The 20,461-nt window shown below is 45.1% G+C and overlaps 1 protein-coding gene across 1 annotated transcript; it reads left to right on the forward strand.

The window, feature by feature from the left end:
* The first annotated feature begins 10,165 nt into the window (after positions 1–10,165).
* On the forward strand, positions 10,166–19,948 carry PRELID3B (PRELI domain containing 3B). The gene is made up of 6 exons (XM_060033322.1): positions 10,166–10,304; positions 14,188–14,356; positions 15,515–15,604; positions 16,044–16,114; positions 16,235–16,337; positions 17,878–19,948. Exons 1-6 carry the CDS (start codon positions 10,273–10,275, stop codon positions 17,995–17,997), a joined length of 585 nt encoding a protein of 194 aa, XP_059889305.1. The 5' UTR covers positions 10,166–10,272; the 3' UTR covers positions 17,998–19,948.
* The last annotated feature ends 513 nt before the right edge of the window (positions 19,949–20,461 follow it).

Here is a 20,461-nt window from a genome sequence, read left to right on the forward strand (position 1 = left end):
TTTCTATTTTTGTGTCAGTGCTATTTGTGCAGTGGAATCCTTATGAATAATTAGATTTTTAACATTTATCTCTTTAGTTAATCTAGAACTTATTTAGGCATATAGCCTGAGATAATATAACTTAACTGATTTTTCTGAATACTTAACCATCTGTCCCAGCACCATTTATTTACTAAGCTATCCTTTCCCCTTGGATTTGAAATGCTGATTTAAATCAAATGCTAGGAATTCCCTGGTGGTCCAGTGGTTAGGAATCCATGCTTCCACTGCAGGGGGCACGGGTTCAATCCCTGGTAGGGGAATTAAGATCCCACATACCACAGTGCGGTCGAAAAAGAAAAGAAAAAAGAAATCAAATGTTAAAATATCATATATACTGGGCTTCCCTGGTGGCGCAGTGGTTGAGAGTCCGCCTGCCGATGCAGGGGACACGGGTTCGTGCCCCGGTCCGGGAAGATCCCACATGCCGCGGAGCGGCTGGGCCCGTGAGCCATGGCCGCTGAGCCTGCGAGTCCGGAGCCTGTGCTCCGCAACGGGAGAGGCCACAACAGTGAGAGGCCCACGTACCGCAAAAAATATATATATATATCATATATACTAAGGTTAATTTTAAAGCTATCCATTCCTTTCCACCCATATTTGCCCAGTATCACACTATTTTGACTACTATAACTAGATAGTATGTTGTAATACCTAGTACATCAAATTCTCCTGTTTGCGTTTTCAAAATTTTCTTGGCAATTCTCAACTCTTTATTCTTCCAAATGAACATTAGAATCACTCTGTCAGGTTCCAAATGCATCCTGCGGGGCTTTTGATTGGAATTTCATTAAACTAATTTGGGGAGAATTGACAACATCAAAACATTCAATCTTCCTGCCCAGAAGCATGGTAGGTCTTCCTTTATTCAAGTTTCCTGTTATATCCTTCTGAAAAACTTTATGATTCTGTTTATATAGATCCTATACATCTCTTGTTAGGATTTCTTCCTAGGTATGTTGTATTTGGGGTTATTTTGAATGGAAATTTTTCATTATTGCTTATAAGTGATCATTGCTGGTATGAAAAAAAAGCTATTGATTTTTTGTATTTTTAAATTAATTTTAAATTAAATGTAAACAATTTTATATTAGCTTTTCAAATAAACCACAATTACCTAAAGTATAATTTTAGGAGATCTACAACCAATTCTATGTGCTGATTGATTCTGTTAAAAATGTAAATATCTGGGGCTTCCCTGGTGGAGCAGTGGTTAAGAATCTGCCTGCCAATGCAGGGGACACGGGTTCAAGCCCTGGTCCGGGAAGATCCCACACGCCGTGGAGCAACTAAGCCCATGTGCCGCAACTACTGAGCCTGTGCTCTAGGGCCCGTGTGCCACAACTACTGAGCCCACGTGCCACCACTACTGAAGCCCGTGTGCCTAGAGCCCATGCTCTGCAACAAGAGAAGCCACCGCAATGAGAAGCCTGCGCACTGCAACAAAGAGTAGCCCCCACTCGCCGCAACTAGAGAAAGCCCGCGCGCAGCAACAAAGACCCAACACAGCCAAAATAAATAAATAAAATAAATTTTTTAAAAATGTAAATATCTGAATGTATTTGTGCTAAGCACCAGTTGGCTGATGGAAATAACTAAAGCTATATGAGGATTTTGTCTTATTCAGAGTTATAGTCAATGGCATTTGAAGAAATAAGAGACCACTGAAATGACTTCTTACAGCAGGCTTTTTCTACATTATTATTTAGTGAACAGACAAGTCAGAAAAGGAAAAAGCCTGGACATGCCAATATGCTCTTTCTCCAGTGCATTCCAAAGATTCTCAACACATGGGTTCTGGTGCCTCTGTTTCCCCATCTGTTAGGTTTCTGAAGTGTTTGGAAGGAAGGTCTATGTAAATTTAAGATTCCATCATGATATATCAGCCTGCAAGTACTCATAAACATTTTCATCTTGTTTAATGTAACACACAATCCGTAAAAGGCACGTTTTCTGTCGGAGCTGAGGCTTCCCTTCTCCATCCGAGCCCTTAGGAAAATTTCTTACTTTCCTCTCTTCCCCGGTGGTTAGAGTACATGCATTTGTCAAATACTTCTTTGATGAAAAATGGAAGGAGACGGAGCTGGGTAGATTTTGGTACATTTTGACATTTAACTTGCAGCACACAAGTAAAGTAACATGCGGGGAGTGGCTGACGATTCTCTAGTCAATCATTTGGGCACTTCTAATAGGGACGCTCACTGATTTACTAAGGGCAGCACTCTTTTTCCCAACCTTAGGCCCAAGCAAACAGCTCTTCTCTTAAATGAAGGCAGTTTGGGCCAGCCACAGGCACATCCTTCCCTCCGGGCCTGCTCTGAGCTACCAGCCAGAGTGCTGCCCCTGCTTCTCTCCGCTCTGGCCTCCAAGACCGGTCTCCCTAGACTGACCCGCAGAGTGGTTGGGGGCACTGCTCAGACTCATGCACCTGCTGGGTCTCTCCCAGTTCCCTTGTGTTCTTTCTGGCTTTAGACTGTCATGCTGTGCCTTGCAATTTCCAAATTCTGGTCATTATCCAGCTTCATAAATCTGTCGCTGACCCGCATCAATACGTGAGGCATAGTGTCACCTCATGCTAGGGCTTGCTTTCCGTTCATTATTTTATTCATTCAACTGTTGCTTTTTGAACAGCTACTATGTGCCTGGCACCGTGCTAGGTCACTGGAGACACAGCTGTGAACGAGACAGACCATCTCTCTGGAGTATTCCCTCTGTCTGCATGGGTCCCCCAGAACTAAGAAGATCAAAACCCCAGTTTCCTACAGGCCTCCAAGCCCCTCCGAGCCTAAGTGCTGGGGTCTGGTTTGCCTCATACTCCAGAATGGTACGAGTTTACTTTATCCTTCGTGGAAAAATCTCTTGGCAAATTTCCCACATGATGTTGGAGCATGCAAATGTGAATAGACCCATTTTCTCAGTGGAGAAGCTCACATGAAGGTAGAAAGGACACACTGTTTTATTTGTTTGGGAGGAGACACAAGGACACATGGTGGGAATGGAAGCTGACGTCTCTGTGTTGTCTCTTCCTAAAGGTTTTCCAACCTGACGCCCAGGGTGAGCAAGCCTGAGCCCACGCGTTACCAACGAGTTTGGCCACCCAATGTTCTGGTTTCCACCTTGGCTGCCAATAACCTAGTTTAGTTTTTCTTTCATGAGCTGACTGAACCACCTAGTTTAGGCATCGTGGCAACATGAAAAGCAACCACCTCCCTGGGAGGAGCTACCTGTGGGCCCACAGGTACCTGTGGTCAGTATTACTGACTCCAGTGCCTTGGAAAAGAACCACTGAATACTCCTCCTGGATCCATATTCTAGAACCTTCTACCCACATGCTGTGAAGCTACTCAGTGTGGTCCACAGTATCATGCGGTCCTTCTGTGAAGGGCGCTGAGTCTCAGTGATGAAATCATGTATTCTTTAAAATGGTCCAGGTCAGTCATTATAAGATGTTTCATGGCAAACCACTGACTTACCTTCCATTCTTCCATTTTTTGTGCTTGTTTTTCATATAATTTCTTGAATGTACATAAAATGTCCCCCTTCTGCAGAATGGACCTCTCAGGAAGACCATAAGAAAGCAAAGAGCTGACTCTACCCCAACTTCTGTGAATAGAATCCAGCAAATATTTATTGGACTTCCCCTTATGTTCAGAACATTTTAACACACCCACCTTCTTACAGAATGAGTAGGGGTAACCAGGCGGGTCAGACTGCGATTTCACACATCCCAGCTCTGCTGTGGCTGACCTTGCCACCTCCAGCCTGGGGAACGAGGCAAATACATTACACGAGTTTTGTGTTGTTGTGTCTGTCACTCCTGTCCCCATGCCACAACCTAGTGATGAGAAAACAGTGCTGGCCAGTGGAAGGCACATGTGACAGAAGAGGCACGGCCATCTCTTTGCCTCCTTTTTCTGGCAGGAATAAAGTCCCTACTTCCTTTCTTTACAAGATGTCACACTGGCCAATGAGGGGATGCATGGGATGGGCCCCGAGCTGCCTTGGAGAAAGACAAGATATTTATTCATCCCAGATTTCTGCCCCGACACTCGTCACTGAACGGGCTGGAACCCCCGGGGTTGAAAGAGGTGCTGATTCGATCCTTTGAAACTGTAGTCAGCTGGACTGCTTTCAGGAAGTGGATCGTGGCTGTAATTGCTCTCTCCCTCCGTGTTCATGCTGTTGGCCACTGAAATGTTAGCTCCGAAAGGTCATCCAGATAGGGTCAAGTAAGAATAAGCCACACAAAAAGGAGCTTGTCTGAATCCGTCCCAGGCCAGTAGGCGGCTGCATTTGTAATTCCCTGTTTCCAAGGTCCCCTGTGGATGAGGGTACTTGGAAGGGGAGCCCCAGACAAAGCCTAGTCTGCTTCTCGCTTGGTCCGTTTGTCTCCAGCAAAATGGAGCAGACTGCCAAGCTCCACAGCTAGCCAGGAACCAGGCTCCAACGGTCCCCCCCACCACCTTTTTTTAAATTGAACTATAGTTGATTCGTCTTTTGTAAACCTAGAGGGTGGGTCTCAGTGCAGCCTGTCACCCCTCTCTCCCGATGGCACGGAGCTGAGCTATGTTGGCCGTGGTCACCAAACAGCAGGTCACAATCTGGGTGACTTCAAATAAGAAATATCCTTTATAAGAGAAAAAAAAAAAAGCGGGAAACGCGGCTCCCATCTACGTGCAGGTGGATGCTGCTAAGAGCCTTCTCTGGTCTTCAGATGCTCGGTGCTTGGCTAGAGCACCTCCTTCCACCTTTTTGTCTCCTGATGTGGTCAGAGGAACCAAACAAAGTATCTTACATGACCATGAAAGAAGGACCGCTAGAACTGTTCATCTCAGAGATGCATGGGATGATGACATTTTTATCATCCCAGGAAGGGTTTCTGGCCAGGTTTTATACCTCTGTGTGTGAGAGTGTTTGCAAAGCAGTCTTTTCAGGGTGAAAGCTTTCCGCATAGAAAGAGAGTGAAACTAATTTCCACGTGGACCGCCTGGTTATGAGAAGATAGCTCATAAGACAAATTGGTTTAGCTCGAAGAAATGATCCTTAATTTCTCAGGATAAGGAATTACTGGAATAGTCAAAGTCCTCCCAGGAGAAGGGATTCATTTCTTATGATAGGAACTTAGGGATAACTTGGTTAGATGCTTAGGTAAACATAGAGGGGGGGTGGCGGGGGCGGGGTGGAAATCATATAGATAGGAAGCTCTGGACCGTTACCCAAAATCTGGGATCACTAATATGGGAACAAAATTGCATTTGCCTCAAGATACTTGTTGAATTAGAAGTAATGAAAGATTCCTGAGATAAGGAGGTGCCCTTTGTAGAGACAAGCAAGTGGGCTCCAGGGCCCGAGGTCCCTGCAGGCTTCTGAGTCCCTCCTGCTTTCTGGTCTCTCTCCAGGCCAGTGAAATCCCCAGGGAACAGAGGCCACGGGATGTTGAATTCCTGGGCTTGTTGTGCAGGTTGCGTTTTTCCCGCTCATCCCGAGGCCACGCAGATTCTGTCTCTCCATTTGTAAAGTCTGCTTGAGTCAAAGCACAAGTTCCCTACCAGTAGGGCTTCCTAAAAATGCCTCAAACCCCACCTCCCCTCCTTCCACCTCTGCCCTTGTTTCTCACCCTGGGGGCCTGGGCATCTTCCTCCTAAACAAGCACCCTGAGTAGTCCCAGCTCTTGAGGTTTAAGAAAGCCCTCGTTCTTAGTGTACAGTGGTGCCCAGTCAACCCACTGAATCCACTTACAACCAACAGCAAAATTTCATAGTAAATAATGAAAAGCAAAAATTGTAGCTAGGACTTTACCCTGGAAAAAGAAATATCAAATGACACTAGTAAGTTTATAGACACACACAGGCACCTATATACATATGCATAAATGTAGTGATACATATATATTATAACATATATATATTATGAGACACACACACACACACACACACACACACACAGTTTAGGTTAAAATTGTAACTCCATGCAAATTCTTATGCATAGGATGAATCAAGTGCTGGGTTTTGCCATCATTTTCCCCACCAAACTGGAAAAAGCACTACACAATATGTTTGCGTTTCACAGCCCAATCACAGTGATGGAGATCTTTGCGGAAATACTCAAGGACTTGCTTAGCTTTCCCATGGGTCCCTCCTACTCCGTAGCTATTCAAAGCATTGTCTTATGACGTGCTTTGACTTTGGGAACCATCTCTTGTCAACTTTCTCTTCTCAGTTGCTAGCTGCCTTGATTCCACAGGAAGTCATCCACTGGTGGTTTCACATGTGACGTAGGAGGTCTTGGGGGTCACCTGCTCAACCTGATAAAATCCTGCATCTTTTCCCAGCGTTGCCACTTCACTTTCCAACAGTCGGTGGTACATTTTCCGCCATAGACAAGCACTGAGAGACTAACCAGAAGACACATGGGCTCAACAAGGTCTAGGCTAGTGTTCTCAGCAGGTGCTAAGTTTCCAAGCGTTTGGCTCAGGAATAAATATGTTCATGTTTTGACGATTCTTGCTTCCCAGTAATGGCCACAGGCCCTCTCATCCCTCTAACAGAGAAGTTGCTATTGTCTGAATGTTTGTGCCTCTCCCCCCGCCCCAAATTCATATTGAATTCCTAATGTCCAACACAATGACATTAGAAGGTGGGGGCTTGGGACTTCCCTGGTGGCCCAGTGGTTAAGAATCCATCTTGCGGGCTTCCCTGGTGGTGCAGTGGTGAGAATCTGCCTGCTAATGCAGGGGGACACAGGTTCGAGCCCTGGTCTGGGAAGATCCCACATGGCACGGAGCAACTAGGCCCGTGAGCCACAACTACTGAGCCTGTGCCTCTGGAGCCTGTGCTCCGCAACAAGAGAGGCCGTGATAGTGAGAGACCCGTGCACCACGATGAAGAGGGGCCCCCGCTCGCCACAACTAGAGAAAGCCCTCACACAGAAACGAAGACCCAACACAGCAAAAATAAATTAATAAACTCCTACCCCCAACATCTAAAAAAAAAAGAATCCATCTTGCAATGCAGGGGACACAGGTTCGATCCCTGGTTGGGGAACTACGATCCCACATGCCTCCAGGCAACTGAGCCCATGCCACAACTAGTGAGAAGCCTGCACGCTGCAACAAAGAGCCCACATGCCGCAACTAAGACCCAACGCAGGCAATAAATAAATAAATATTTTAATAAATAAATATTTTTTAAAAAGAGGATGGGGCCTTTGGGAGGTTCCCAAATGGATGAGATCGATGCTCTCACAGAAGAGGCCCGAGACAGCCCTCTTGCCCCTTCCACCAAGTGAGGCCGCAACGAGAAGTCAGCAACCCGACCCTCCTGGCATCCTGATCTTGGGCTTCCAGCTTCCAGGACTGAAAGAAATAAATTTCTGCTGTTTATAAGCCGCCCAACCTGTGGTATTTTGTTTATTACAAGGTATGGAACATAGTTCCCTGTGCTGCACGGAAGGACCTTGTTGTTCATCTTCTAGTTGTTGTTCGCCTTGTGTTTTGGCTCCTCAGCCAGTTTTGAAGTTTCTCGATGGTAGGAATCTCATCTGCATTCTCCCCAACACGCACCCCAGGCACAGGGAAGGGCGTGAGGCTCTGGGGATTGTGTGTCATCCTGGTAAGTAAGTGTCATAACAGCCAGTCACCGGGGCTTCCTTGATGGCTCAGTGGTTAAGAATCCACCTGCCAATGCAGGGGACACAGGTTCAAGCCCTGGTCCGGGAAGATCCCACGTGCCGCGGAGCAGCTAAGCCCGTTCGCCCGTGCGCCCGCGCGCCACAACTACTGAAGCCTGCGTGCCTAGAGCCCGGGCTCCGCAACAAGTCACAGCAATGGGAAGCCCGTGCACCTCAACAAAGAATAGCCCCCGCTCTCTGCAAATAGAGAAAGCCCGTGCACAGCAACCAAGACCCAACACAGCCAAAAATAAGAACAAATAAATAAATAATTTTTTTAAAAAAAAGAGCCAGTCACCTACTTAATTTCAAGTCAATTTAATGACCTGCTAATGACTTGCCTGTTTCTGTGAGAGGCACAGTCAGTGACACAAGGCTTAGGTATGTAAAAACCATTCATTTGTTTCCTCTGTGTGTTCCTGTGTGAGTCTCCAGGAGAAAATCTATGTAAAGTCCTGCTCTCCAAACCCAAGTACAAGGTCGGTGGTATGACTTCCACACAGAAGAGAGAGTTGGGCCTAGATCTCCAGCCTTCCATGCCCCCATCCCCACCACTCAAGCTGTCGATAGACTGATATAGGATTGGGGGGGGGGGTAGCTCTCATTTTCACAACTTTAAAAAACAGAAATATTGAAATAGAGGGCAGAATAACATTCTCTAAAATAAACAGAATAGGAATCCTGGATGGTGAACAGCTTCACGGAGCTCCGGGAATAGCGGAGACAGGCTGTTCTGTGCTGACGGTTCCTGAACCAGTGTTTTTAACACCCAGCAACATTAACTTCTCAATTGAAGCTAATGACATTAACTTCTCAGTAATCGAGGCTGAGGCTCTCTCAGCAGCCCGTAGAGCATTACCTCCCTAAGAATCCCCTCTAAGTACTGTAGGTTTTGTTTTTAAAGTCCTAGGTACCACAAACAGCACTTAGCAACTACCCAAGCATATTATTTCCTTCCTGTCCAATGTAATTTTTCTCTTTCTTTATATAAAGGACCTCAGCTATTTTAAAAAATTATCCTCCCTCCTAAACTAACCTGGCTTTTATTTGTTTTTAACAATCAAATGAGCTAAGAACAAGAATGAGGCAGTGCTTCGAACTAGCTTCTAGGTAACTAGATGTAAAAATTTTCCTCCACAGCCATCATTTAAAACGGCAAATTTTTCTGTTAGGGGGTACAGGTTGTGGAGTGTGGTGGGTACCAGAGAGAGAGGCCTTGTCCTGAAAGCGAGGCCAGTTTGTCCACTGGACGAGGTTCATCTCGTGATGTGGATGAAACCGCATGCCATGCCATCCTGCCCCCTCACGTCCTTCTCATTCATTCATTTACGCAACAACCAGAGATTATGTAGGTGCAGGGGGATTTTGCTGGACAAGTCTGGCAAGACCCTCCCTGTCAGGCGCTTACAGTCTAGTGGCTGTATGATTCCAGTAATTCATTCATTCCACGAAGAATTATTATTTCATTTTTCAATAAATAACCATTGAGACCTTACTGAGAATCATTATTGAGCAAGGCAGGCAAGATCCTTGCCCTCAAGGGCTTACATTTGAGCGGAAGTTAAACAAATGAACAGGATGATCTCAAAGAGTGAGAAGTGCTAAGAAAAATGCAACAGGATGTGTGTCAGAGGAACTAAAGTTTAGAGGAGCTGCTAAGGAAGGGTGATAAAGGAAGGGCGGGGGCCACTGACAGCTGAGCTGAGAGCCATCCTGTAAACCCCGGGCCAGCTGGCTTTCCACCTGTTCCATTGAGCACTCGTGCTTCCTAACTACACCCTCCACTGGGCACTAAGCGCACTGTCTGATGTTAGCTTCTCCGGTGTACTCTGTGTCTCTTCTCCCCGCCGAGGGGCAAAAACCTCCGGGAGGGCAGGTGGCACGAGCACAGGGCTGACTGCCTGCTTGGCTGGTTGCTTGCTTGGTTGATCGCTTAGCTGGTTGACTATGGACCCTCCACAGCCTGGGGTGAGACAGCAGGTAGGAGGAAGTTTCTAACGTGGCACCATGAACATTTGCTCAAGTGAACCCCGAACACACAGGAGATGTCAGTGTAAGAGGGCCGATTGGATCCGTCAACAGTCCTCGTAACGCCAGGCGAGCTCGGGCCCGGCGGGAGCGAGGAGGCGAGGAGGCAAGGAGGCGAGGCGGTCGGACGGGCTGGCGGGCGGCGCGCACAGGACCCAGCTGGGCCCGGCCCAACTCTGCCCAGAGCTCGGCGTTCCCGCCGACGCCCGCGAGGGGGCGGACCGCAGGTCGCGTGCCGCGCCTGCGCAGCACAGCTCCCGCGCCGGCGGCCTGGAGCGTCGCCCTCGGAACTGCGCCGGCGCGGTGCGCCTGGCGCTAAGGGGCGGGGCTTCGTTGCGCCGCGCTCAAGGCTGGGGCAAAACCCAGGCCGGGATAGGGCGTGGGGCAGCGCGTCGGGACGTCCCTCGCGTCGGGCCCGATGGCGCGTGCGCATTGGGCGGCCGCCGGGGAGGCTGAGGGGCGGGGCCGGGGCAAGAGTGGCTCCTCTGCCTCGCTGTGCCCTATCGCCGCCCGGACACCGCGCGGGCCGCCGGCATCATGAAGATCTGGACTTCGGAGCACGTCTTTGAGTACGTTTGGGGCGGGGGCAGGTCGGCGGGGGGCATGGGGTAACTGCGGGGTGGGAGGGCAGCCCGGGCCCGGAGTCGCGGCGAGGCCGGGGCGGCCCTCAGGAAGCTTCCAGGCGTCGGGCCTGGTGGGGGGAGCTGGGCCCGAGCGCCTCGGAGTCCTGGGGGCGGGGACGAAGGTCACGACCCTGGGGACGCCCCAGGAATGGGTACCCAGGAGAGACGACCCGTCCGGGAGGGGGCTGGGGAAGGGGCCCTGGCGGCCTGCCTCCCGTGGACGCTCTTTTGCGGGGCGGGGGCGTCGTCGAGCACGAGGTCCCTGACGGCACTGGGGGTGGGACAGGCGCCCCGTTGCCACATGGGGCCTTGCAGAGACCTGTGAGTCGTGGCCCCGAGGATCGTGGGCTGTCGAGAGGCTGGTCGCTCCAGTATCTTCGGGTGGAGTTCCTTGCTTCGGAATGTGGACTTAGGGCGAGCTCAGGCGACCGCACAGCGGACCTTTTCCGGCAGCCCGTTGACCTGAGGAGTTAGAATTTACGGCCTTGAAATTGGAGTCCAAGGTCCAGCACTGGCTCCAACAAGCTGTGTGACCTTGGGTTTACGCATTTTCGTCTGAGACATGGAAGACGACGACGGAGGTGTCGTCAGGGCCTGACAGCGCTGAGATGTCTTTGAGGCCATGTTCATTAACATCTGTTGGTTAGGGAGAAATGTTTGGTAAGGAAAATAGGCCTTACACCAGTTGGATGTTGGGAATTAAATTCCCTTCTGGTTCCATGATTCATTGTACAAAAGAACCATGCATTTATTCGCCTGTATCATTTTTGCCTGAACAAATTGTTGATCATTTGTCTCATCACTCTTTATTGACTAATCTTTTTTCTTCTCACCCATTTGAAATGCCGCCTTCCTCCTAAGACGCTTGTGATTTATATTTTAATCCATTTCTGAGCTATCTGTTCTATCCCAGTGGTCTGGCTGTTGTTGCCACACTGTTTTAATTTTTTTAGCTTGGCAGTATGTTTTAGTTTATTTCCAGGGCAATGTTTAAAACAAGTTGTAGGCTTTTCACACACTCAGTGAATCAGACACATGCAGGAGTCCACTGGATCCTGGAAGGTAGAGAATGTTAGAATCGGGGCAGATTTCTTTTCTCCCTAATGTTTACAATCTTTCTGGGGGAAAGAGCCTAAGTTTGTAGACTTTCCAGTGTTCTTTAACCAGGTCACATTCTTCACTACTCTGTTTCAGCCGTTGGGATCATGGATGGTTTCTTCTTTGCAGTTCTCTTCTGGGTTTAAATGCTTGAGAAGTTCTTGGCACTCCTTAGAATTTTCTTCCTTAACACTCTTCTCCCTAGCTTGTTTCCTACCCCTCCCCACTCATTTGGCCCTCTTCTTTAATGTTTTCCTCTCTTCTTACCCTTCAGTGTAAATGTTCAGTGAAATTCTGTTGTTGGCCTTCTTGCATTTCATCAGGGACTATTAGTCTTTCTCTTTTTGTTGCACGTTTCTCTGAAATTTGATGAAAGCTCTGGGACTGTCCTCGCAGAAAATAGACATATTCACATAAATGCTCTGCGTTTCCTGGGAGAAGAAGCCCTGATCCTGATTCTCCCCAGATAATGTGGACTTTTTAATCAAGGTCCCAGCTGATACACACATTTCTGGCACCCAAATCTGTACCTTGGGCTCCAGTCTTTCTTAAAATCCTTATTTTCAGGTCTTAGCAGGGTATCTCTACTCACATGTCCTGCAGGCTCTTCAGACTCAGCATCCCCGAAAATGAAGTCATTTATCTCCCCTCTCAAATTTTATGCTTTCCCTGTGTTTTCCATCTTAAGGCTGTTACTAACTAACAACATCTAAGTCATCATTCTGAGTCTTTCCCATCTTTGATTTTCCAGTGCTTCCTTCTGAGGCCTAGCATGTAGTTGGCATCAGTTGAAGTCATTCATTGATTCCTTCAACAAATATGAAGGCCCACTAAGTGCCAGGCACTGTTCTTCGGATTGGTTCCACTTTGGTAAATAAATCAAGACACTGTTGCTGCCTCAGTGGAGTTAACAGTGTTCCCCACCTCATTTTATAGGTGAAAAAATTGGACAGCTCACCAAGCACGACCAGGTTCTACTGACTGACTGTCCTTTGGGGCCATCTTTGAATGTCTTGCAGTGTGAAGTCTTTTCACATGATTTCATTAATTTAGTTAAAGTGAATTACTGGAAGATTGTTAATTGTAATATGCATCCTTTGTGATTTTTGAGCTAGTCGTGTTTTATAAAGCAGTCTTCGTCCAAGCTAAGTCAACGTCAACGTTTTCAAGTTGGCTCAGAGAGGAGAGAATGACTGACTTAGAAATAATGCATAACCACCCCGAAGCCTTGCAATTATTAATTTTTTCAAGGAGGTGGGGGAAGAGATAAGTGCGTGGAAGCCACCTCCCCATGGTATATGACTAGATGGAGACAGGGAGGTGTTCATCCGATTCTCATTTTAGGTAGTTTTCGTGGTAGCAATGAGAGTGCTTGGCCCCTATCACTTCTATTTGTGGGGACTGTTTAGCTTTATGAAGTAGCTCCGCTTATATACCTGCAGTGTTTGCTGAATAAGGCTTGAGATTAAAACCAGAATGGGGTTCATTTCTGTATAATGTTAGAGCAAAAGTGAAGGCATTACGAGCAATGTTACTGGTTGTCCAGGATTTTGCAAAATGAGTGAGGCTGAGATTTTCCTTTTGTCCACGAAAAGTTGTCAGGCTTAGTTCTCTGAAAAGTTGAAGTAGATTACTGCCTACTTGTTTTGCTTTTGTTTTTTTTAACATCTTTATTGGAGTATAATTGCTTTACAATGTTGGTGTTTTGCTTTTCGAAAAATAAGAAGTCATGCTGTGTGGTTTATCGGTAAGTGTAGTTTGAAACACCGTCTCCAGATCTTGTCTTTCCTTTCAGTGAAGACGTGTAAAATCAGTCACTTTTAAGGCTCATTGTAGTTAATAGGAAGCTCATTTGAAATGGCTATCTTTGGTACAAGCATGTTGTCCGGATAAGTTGTGAAGAGAACAAATGTACATCGCATTTTGAATCACCCAAGTACATGTGCTTTTTGACGAATATAAAGATGCTGCGAGTTCCATGATATTATTACCATCTCGATCCTAGATGACAAGCAAATGCTTATTAAGAGAGAATATTAGAGAGTGGCACATTAGGAGCACCTAAAAAAAACATTTTATTGTATTGGGTGACCTTTTCAAAACAGAAATCAGAATCACTCTTGAGGAAAGTAATGGATAAAGATTGACTGGAGGGGCCAGTATTCTTTATTACCTTATTAGAGAAGAATACATGTTTAATATTATGATATTTAAATCAGTAATGCTTTGGATCTTTTTGTAATTCCTATGAGAATTTGTAGTGCCTATAAGTTCTTTTGCTCTTGTTACTTCTTTATGGCTTCACAGAAGTGGGGTCAGACAGAAGAATAAATGGTATAATAATATTTTTTGCTGTTTGTTTCTGTAGAACATAATTGTAAAACACATTTTTATGAATCAGTAATTCTTAGAAACAAAACTTACATGTGAGAGTGGACACTGGTAAGTGGACAAGGTGACTGAAGAACGGCTCTGCAGCGCCCTGTAGGCTATTTTAACCTTCTGGGCGCCAGCTCTGCCGCATCACCTGTGTGCTGAAGACATACTGAAATCTGCACATGTTCAAAATGTAGACTGAGCCTCCCCAAGTCATCTTTCAGTCAGCGTTTCAGAAAGTAGTCTTCCCTAGGTAAATTAAAGTTTAATTGTAAAGACTAATTGGATGGGTTATAAGAATGGTTTCATTTATATGCGTATTTTTTAATGTTTGATTTTTTATTCCTGTCGGCAGCCACCCATGGGAAACTGTTACAACGGCTGCAATGCAGAAATACCCAAACCCTATGAACCCAAGTGTGGTTGGAGTTGATGTACTGGACAGACACGTAGATCTCTCCGGAAAGTTGCACAGCCATAGACTTCTCAGCACAGAGTGGGGACTGCCTTCTATTGTGAAATCTGTAAGTGTGTCTTTATTCCTGAAGCAATGTGACTGCTGTAGAGAAGTTTTCAAAACCACATTATAATTTCAAATAGGTTGTGGGAGCCGATTCTGAATGTCATTTTTGCATCAGTTCAAATTGTATTATAATAAACTTGAGTTATGAGTGTATAATGAATTGGAAATATTATTACAGTCTTCATGAAGGCACCCGATAAAACCTCCTGAAGGAAGCCAGCTAATGCTCTGTAATCTAAAAGTTTTATTCTGCTTTTCCTACTTTGCCAGCAACTTAAGATGTGGAAGCAGTGGTCTGGTGCTGGTTGTTAGCTGACAGTTGCTGTGGTCAGTGGTGGCCGCGCCTGTTAAGTGAGGAGCATGGTCTCACTTTGCTGCTGCCGTGTTTGTTCCAAGATCTGTTGCTTCTACCTGTACGTTTAAAAGCAATTCTATGCCCTTTCAAGGGAGCAGGCTTTAGTGAGCCAGTTTAACCAGCAAGAAAGTGGGCTGCCAGTTTATCGTGATGGGAGAGAACCCTGGTATAAGTGGACCCAGTTGTCTGTAGAGATTCTTTTTCTAGAAAGTGGGCCACCTCAGAAAAGTAAAGTACACATTTTCCAACAATTTGCTTCCATTGCACACACCACTGCACTAGATGGTGCGGACGCAGAAATGAGCACGGCTGGGATTGGCTTGGGGTCGGAGCACAGGGAATGACCCTGGATGTGCTGTGTTATCTTCGTCGTGAGGTGGCTGGTTTTCTGTCTGGAGACCGGAGCCACTGCGTCCTCTCCCTTGGGCCGCGCTAGGAAAACACTGACAGACACTCCAAACCCCTCCTTTCTCTACATGCCCTGCTTCCCGAATGTTCAGGCTCACTGTTCCACCCTCAACCTCGGCAGCTGCCGAGTCCTGCCTTGTACTCCGTTCGCTCTCCGCGGGCTGGTTGCTAATCGCCTCTGCTTGTGTCTTGGGCGTCTCATCGCCTTCGTGGTGTATGAAGTCCTCTTACCATTAAACGGGCCTCCTTTCTGACCTTTGTTGCTTTCTCATGTTTTTTATGAAAACAGATTTTTGGTTCAAAATATTAACACATTTTTACCTTCAAATAAAATATTGATACACTTGTTAAGAAATCCTTCTTCCTCTGATTACTAATTCTGAATGTTTTACTTAGCTTATTGGTGCAGCAAGAACCAAAACATATGTGCAAGAACATTCTGTAGTGGATCCCGTAGAGAAAACAATGGAACTTAAATCTACTAATGTAAGTCTGGACTCCCTTTTGTTTTAATTTTAAACTGTTTGGCTTCGTTTTTTCCTCTCTTTTGTAGTTGGTACACAAATGAATGTATGCTCTTCAGCCTGGCTTAGGAAATCAGTACTGAGATGCTGCATCGTCTCTGCCTGTTTGCGCTTAGCCTCAGCGCTCTAATGAGCCTGCCTGTTATTTCTAGGAGACGGCACTCAGTAAAGTGCACTTGGCATCGTGTGCATGTTATTACTATTATGATGCTTTTGTCAAATTTATTATTTTTTTAATAAAAAGGAATCAATGAATAGTGAAAACTTCTTTTTACACTAATATCAAAGTGGTTTACTTGCTGCTGTTTTGTATATTTAGCTAGCAAGGTTTTGGTTTGTGAATTAATTTTGGAAATATTTTTGGTTTCCAAGATGATTTGACTTTTTTTTTAATTCTATAGATTTCATTTACAAATATGGTTTCAGTAGATGAGAGACTTATATACAAACCACATCCTCAAGACCCAGAAAAGTAAGTGAAAAATATTTTAACAAACCTATTTTACAGTGTGTTTTAATTTTTTAATCAAATATTTCTTTGAAAAATGAGAATTAGGTCATCCTGAAGCTGTGTAAATGTGTTTTGTTCCAGAACTGTTTTGACTCAGGAAGCCATAATTACCGTGAAAGGGGTCAGTCTCGGCAGTTACCTCGAAGGCCTGATGGCCAGCACGATATCGTCAAACGCCAATAAAGTAAGGAAGGCTGCTCCCCGCTTGCTCTTTGTTTTGTTTTCTGTTTTTTCTTTGGGGGGTGCAGCGCAGGCTTGCAGGATCTCAGTTCCCCACACCCCCTGCGGTGGAAGCGTGGAGTCTTAACCACTGGACCACCAGGGAAGCCCCTCCCTGCTTGCTCTTACTCCTGGGTCTTGTTTCTTGGAAGCGCTGTCCTTGTGAGCTGACTCTGAGCCACTGCAGTGCGAGGTGATGTGGGCAGTTGCTGGCACGGGCTCTGGGGTCCAGCCCACCTGCCTTCACGTGCCAGCTGTAACTCTGACCAGCCTTTCACCTTGGGCAATTAATTAAGTGAACCTCTCTCTGCTTCAGTTTCCTGTCTGCGAAGTGGAGATTAATCACCCACCCTACAGGGTTGGGTGCGAAGAGTGAATGAGATAATATGGGAAGACTGTAGCCCTGGGCCCAGCATGGGGGAAGGGGGGGAGCCATGTAGCAGTGCGTCACTGTTGAAAGCATAGATTCCCAACCTTTTTTTCATTAGCTCCCTTCACGCCCAGGTCCACTGTAGATATTTTTCCCCTAATTACCCCCACCCCATGAAATTGTTTAATACTACAGATTATAGATATAGATAAATGGATATATGTCTGTGCTTTATACGTGAAAAAAGTGAGATTTTTCTCCACTGCCCCCCAACTAATTTTTGCCTGATTGAGAATGATTTAAAATAAAGTAAGTTCAGAGAAAGAGATGCCTAATGTACTGTTTTATAACACATGTTTAATATAATCGTTCAGCAGTCAAAAGATATTCATAGATGCCTTCTCTGTGTCAGGCAGAGTGCTAGGCTAGACTGGGGATACAGTGGGGAGCAAAACAAACGTGGCCCCTGCCCTCGTGGAACTAAGAGGAAGGCGACATTAATCATACAAAACGTCATTAGGAAAGGAAAAGTACAGAAAGGTATGACAGTGTTTAATGAGTGTTCAGTAAGTGATGTTTCTGCTGAGTTCTGAATGAGGGGTGGGTAGGCCGTGAGGGGCCTGCTAGGAAGCATTCCAGGCAGAGGAGCTGCGTGTGCAAAGGAGGCCCTGAGACCGGAAGCAGGAAATGCTCCTGTTCTGTCCCTCAAGGAACTGCATAGGGTCCAAGAGAGTGGTTGAAGTGGAAGTCAGGGACCAGAGCCTTCAGAGCCTCATACAGGATTTTGGTTTAAAATATGGACATAAAAAGAAAAAAAAGGAGTTTGATCTCACCCCGAAAGGGGAACCATTCTAATCATAAATAAGTAAAACACCACTGTCATTTAATTGTAGATTCGAGAACATCTTTTGCAAAAATATAAATTAAAATCAGTATATAGATCAAGCCAGTTTCTCAAGGCATTTGATATTTGGTAAATAACGTTAGAGAGAAAAAAGCAAAGGTAAAAACAACCTGTCCTGGTGAGGTTTAGTTATGCTTGTACCGCTTCTTGTTACTTCCTGATGTGCCGTTTATTTGACAGGTGCCTTTGCTCTCACTTGGTAAGAATAAACATGTTGGATTTTTTTTTAAGGGCCGAGAAGCAATGGAGTGGGTAATACATAAATTAAATGCTGAAATTGAGGAATTGACGGCTTCGGCAAGAGGGAGCATAAGGACACCAATGGCAGCAGCAGCATTTGTGGAGAAATGATAATGAAAGTTGATAACACCCAGTTCCCCAGGTCTCTACGAGCTGGCAGTATATTTATTTGTTATTTAAAAAATACAACTATATTTTCGGTAGAATTGTTTTTTTAATAAGCTGAAGAAGGACTGTGTGACTTGATCAAAACAAAGAGGTGCAGTGTTTCTAAATCAAAGGGATTGGCTGAAATTAGTGTTGTCTGAAATGACTGTCTGATTTTGAGGATTCCAGTATTTATGTAAAAATGTAACAATTTTTGAAAAGTACTTGAAAATTGGTATTGGCTGATCAAACCTCCTTAAGGTAGAGTTTTAAAGCTTTTCATGCATTGGAACTCTACCTGTCTTTGGACCAACCCCAGAACCAAGCAGAGCCACCTCTTACATACCCACCACTGCCCTGCAATAAACTTGGAGAACTTGCATGAGGGAACTCACGTTTAAAGGAGAAACTGTATAGTTTTAAAAAGACATTAATTGTATAAAATAACTTGCTCTGCTATAAACCACCATTAAAAATCACAGTGTTTTAATTTGGTACTCAACATTTTTGGAGTAAAAATTATCATGAAAGTAATAACTGACTCCAACAAAAATATATTTTATTGTGTTAAAGAGTACTGTATTGATTTGCCAAAGTTTTGTAACTTAGTAAATGTATTACCTTCCTTGGATCTGTACTTTATGACTTAGTATGCTGTGTTGTGGGCTGGTTATGTTAACTGAAAAAATAAAGTCATTACCAGAATTTTGCACTACTCTAAACTTAAACAGAAGAACAGCTGTTCACATCTTTTAGCATTTCACATTTGCCTAACTTATCAATTGCCATGTGTCAAAATTGTGGTTCTGTAATTGCTAAAGCATGATATGTCAGGTTATTTGAATATAATTCCTTTTTGAAGTAACTGTGACCACAAAACATCTTCTTTACGTGAAGAGCTGTACATCATTTGAAATTACTCGAATGATGTCTTGATCTGAAGCATAAATCCCAGGGACTTAATGTTTTTAAATAATACTGTGTCACTGCAGGGGATGGGGGCGGTGGAGAAGAAAAAAGAATAATAGCGTGAAAAAAAAGCATTGACCTAAACTAACCAGTATGTGAATTGCTTTGCAGCTTTTATTTATGGGAAATCCTTGCTTTGGATGCCAGTGGGCAGCTGCAATCTGGAAAACAATCCAGTAAATGTTGTGTTGTTTTGTATTTTGTAGCAGGCAAGCAATTATCAACCGTTAAATAAGAATACCTTTGATACTGGGAATTGTTGCATACAGAATATTTTTGTTAAAAGGTGATGAGCTCTTGCCTTTATTTCACAGTACTTAAAGTGATAAACTTCTAGTCAGGTTTCCTATAAAAGAAACCAATTAATATATGTACCTAAACCACAAAAATAGTATACCAGGCTATTTGAAAATTATTGTTTTTCTATTTAAAATATTGTTTAGCTTGCGACTTCTTAGGACATTTGTAAAAGCAAGTTAAAGCCAATAAGGTTTTTGATTATTTTTTGTAACCGGAGATGGTTTTTACAATTAAAATAACATTTCAACTGAACAAACCATTGCTGAATAATGATATTTAATAATAAGTTGCCTTGTATAACTTCTGAAAATTATACTTGTTCTGAAAAGTATAAGAATACCCTAATGATAAAAAGATTTCTAAACAAAATTTTATCCTGTTTTTTTTTTACTCTGATCTAATGACAAAATTCTATAGATTTTCATCTTCCAGTGTAGTTACTTTTCGTTAAGTAGCTCGTAGGTAATGGCTTTTACCTGTTAAAATATAAATAACAGCAGGCATTCGAGAGGACTAAACTGGAGTAGAGTGTTCATGGGTTAGAATTAGACTCTCGGATTATGGAGCATATTATCCTGTTTAATGTTAAAGATGAATCTTATATGAATTAAGAAAAACCTTCCTGTTAATAAAAAGTTCCTTTTAACTATGATGTTTTTCCTGATTATAATTTCTTTTTAGTAACTAAGGAGCAAAAGAAATGCTTTTCCTTGTAAGAATTCACCTAATTGCCGCGCGCTCGAGCCGGCTCTGCGCCGCGAGGTTGAGTCTCTTAAGCTGGACGCGCTGGGCCTCCTCCCCTCCTCCCTCCGATGTCCAGTTCATTCTCCCCGGCCAGGTTCTGGTGCCCCGGGCCGGCCTGAAACCCTAGGGATTGTCGGAGGGCGGCTCGTTTTAACTGTTAACTCGGGGCGGACATGCTTGAGTGTTGTCAACATGAAGGTCTGGACGCGGCCGTCGGGTCCGGGGTCGGGGCGGGGGTGCGCCCCGACACCGACCTCTACGCGGCCCCGAGTCTCGCGCTCCCGAAGCTACGCGGCCCCGCGCTCCCTCCAACTCCCCTCTTGCCCCGCCGCCCCGGCCGCCGCCGCCGCCTGAGCCACTACGAAAGCCCGCGGAGCCAATAGGAACGCGCGGCCGACCGGCCCGCCCGCCCGGG

This window comes from Delphinus delphis, chromosome 15 (assembly GCF_949987515.2).
Source record: "Delphinus delphis chromosome 15, mDelDel1.2, whole genome shotgun sequence".
Classification (NCBI taxonomy): Eukaryota; Metazoa; Chordata; class Mammalia; order Artiodactyla; family Delphinidae; genus Delphinus; species Delphinus delphis.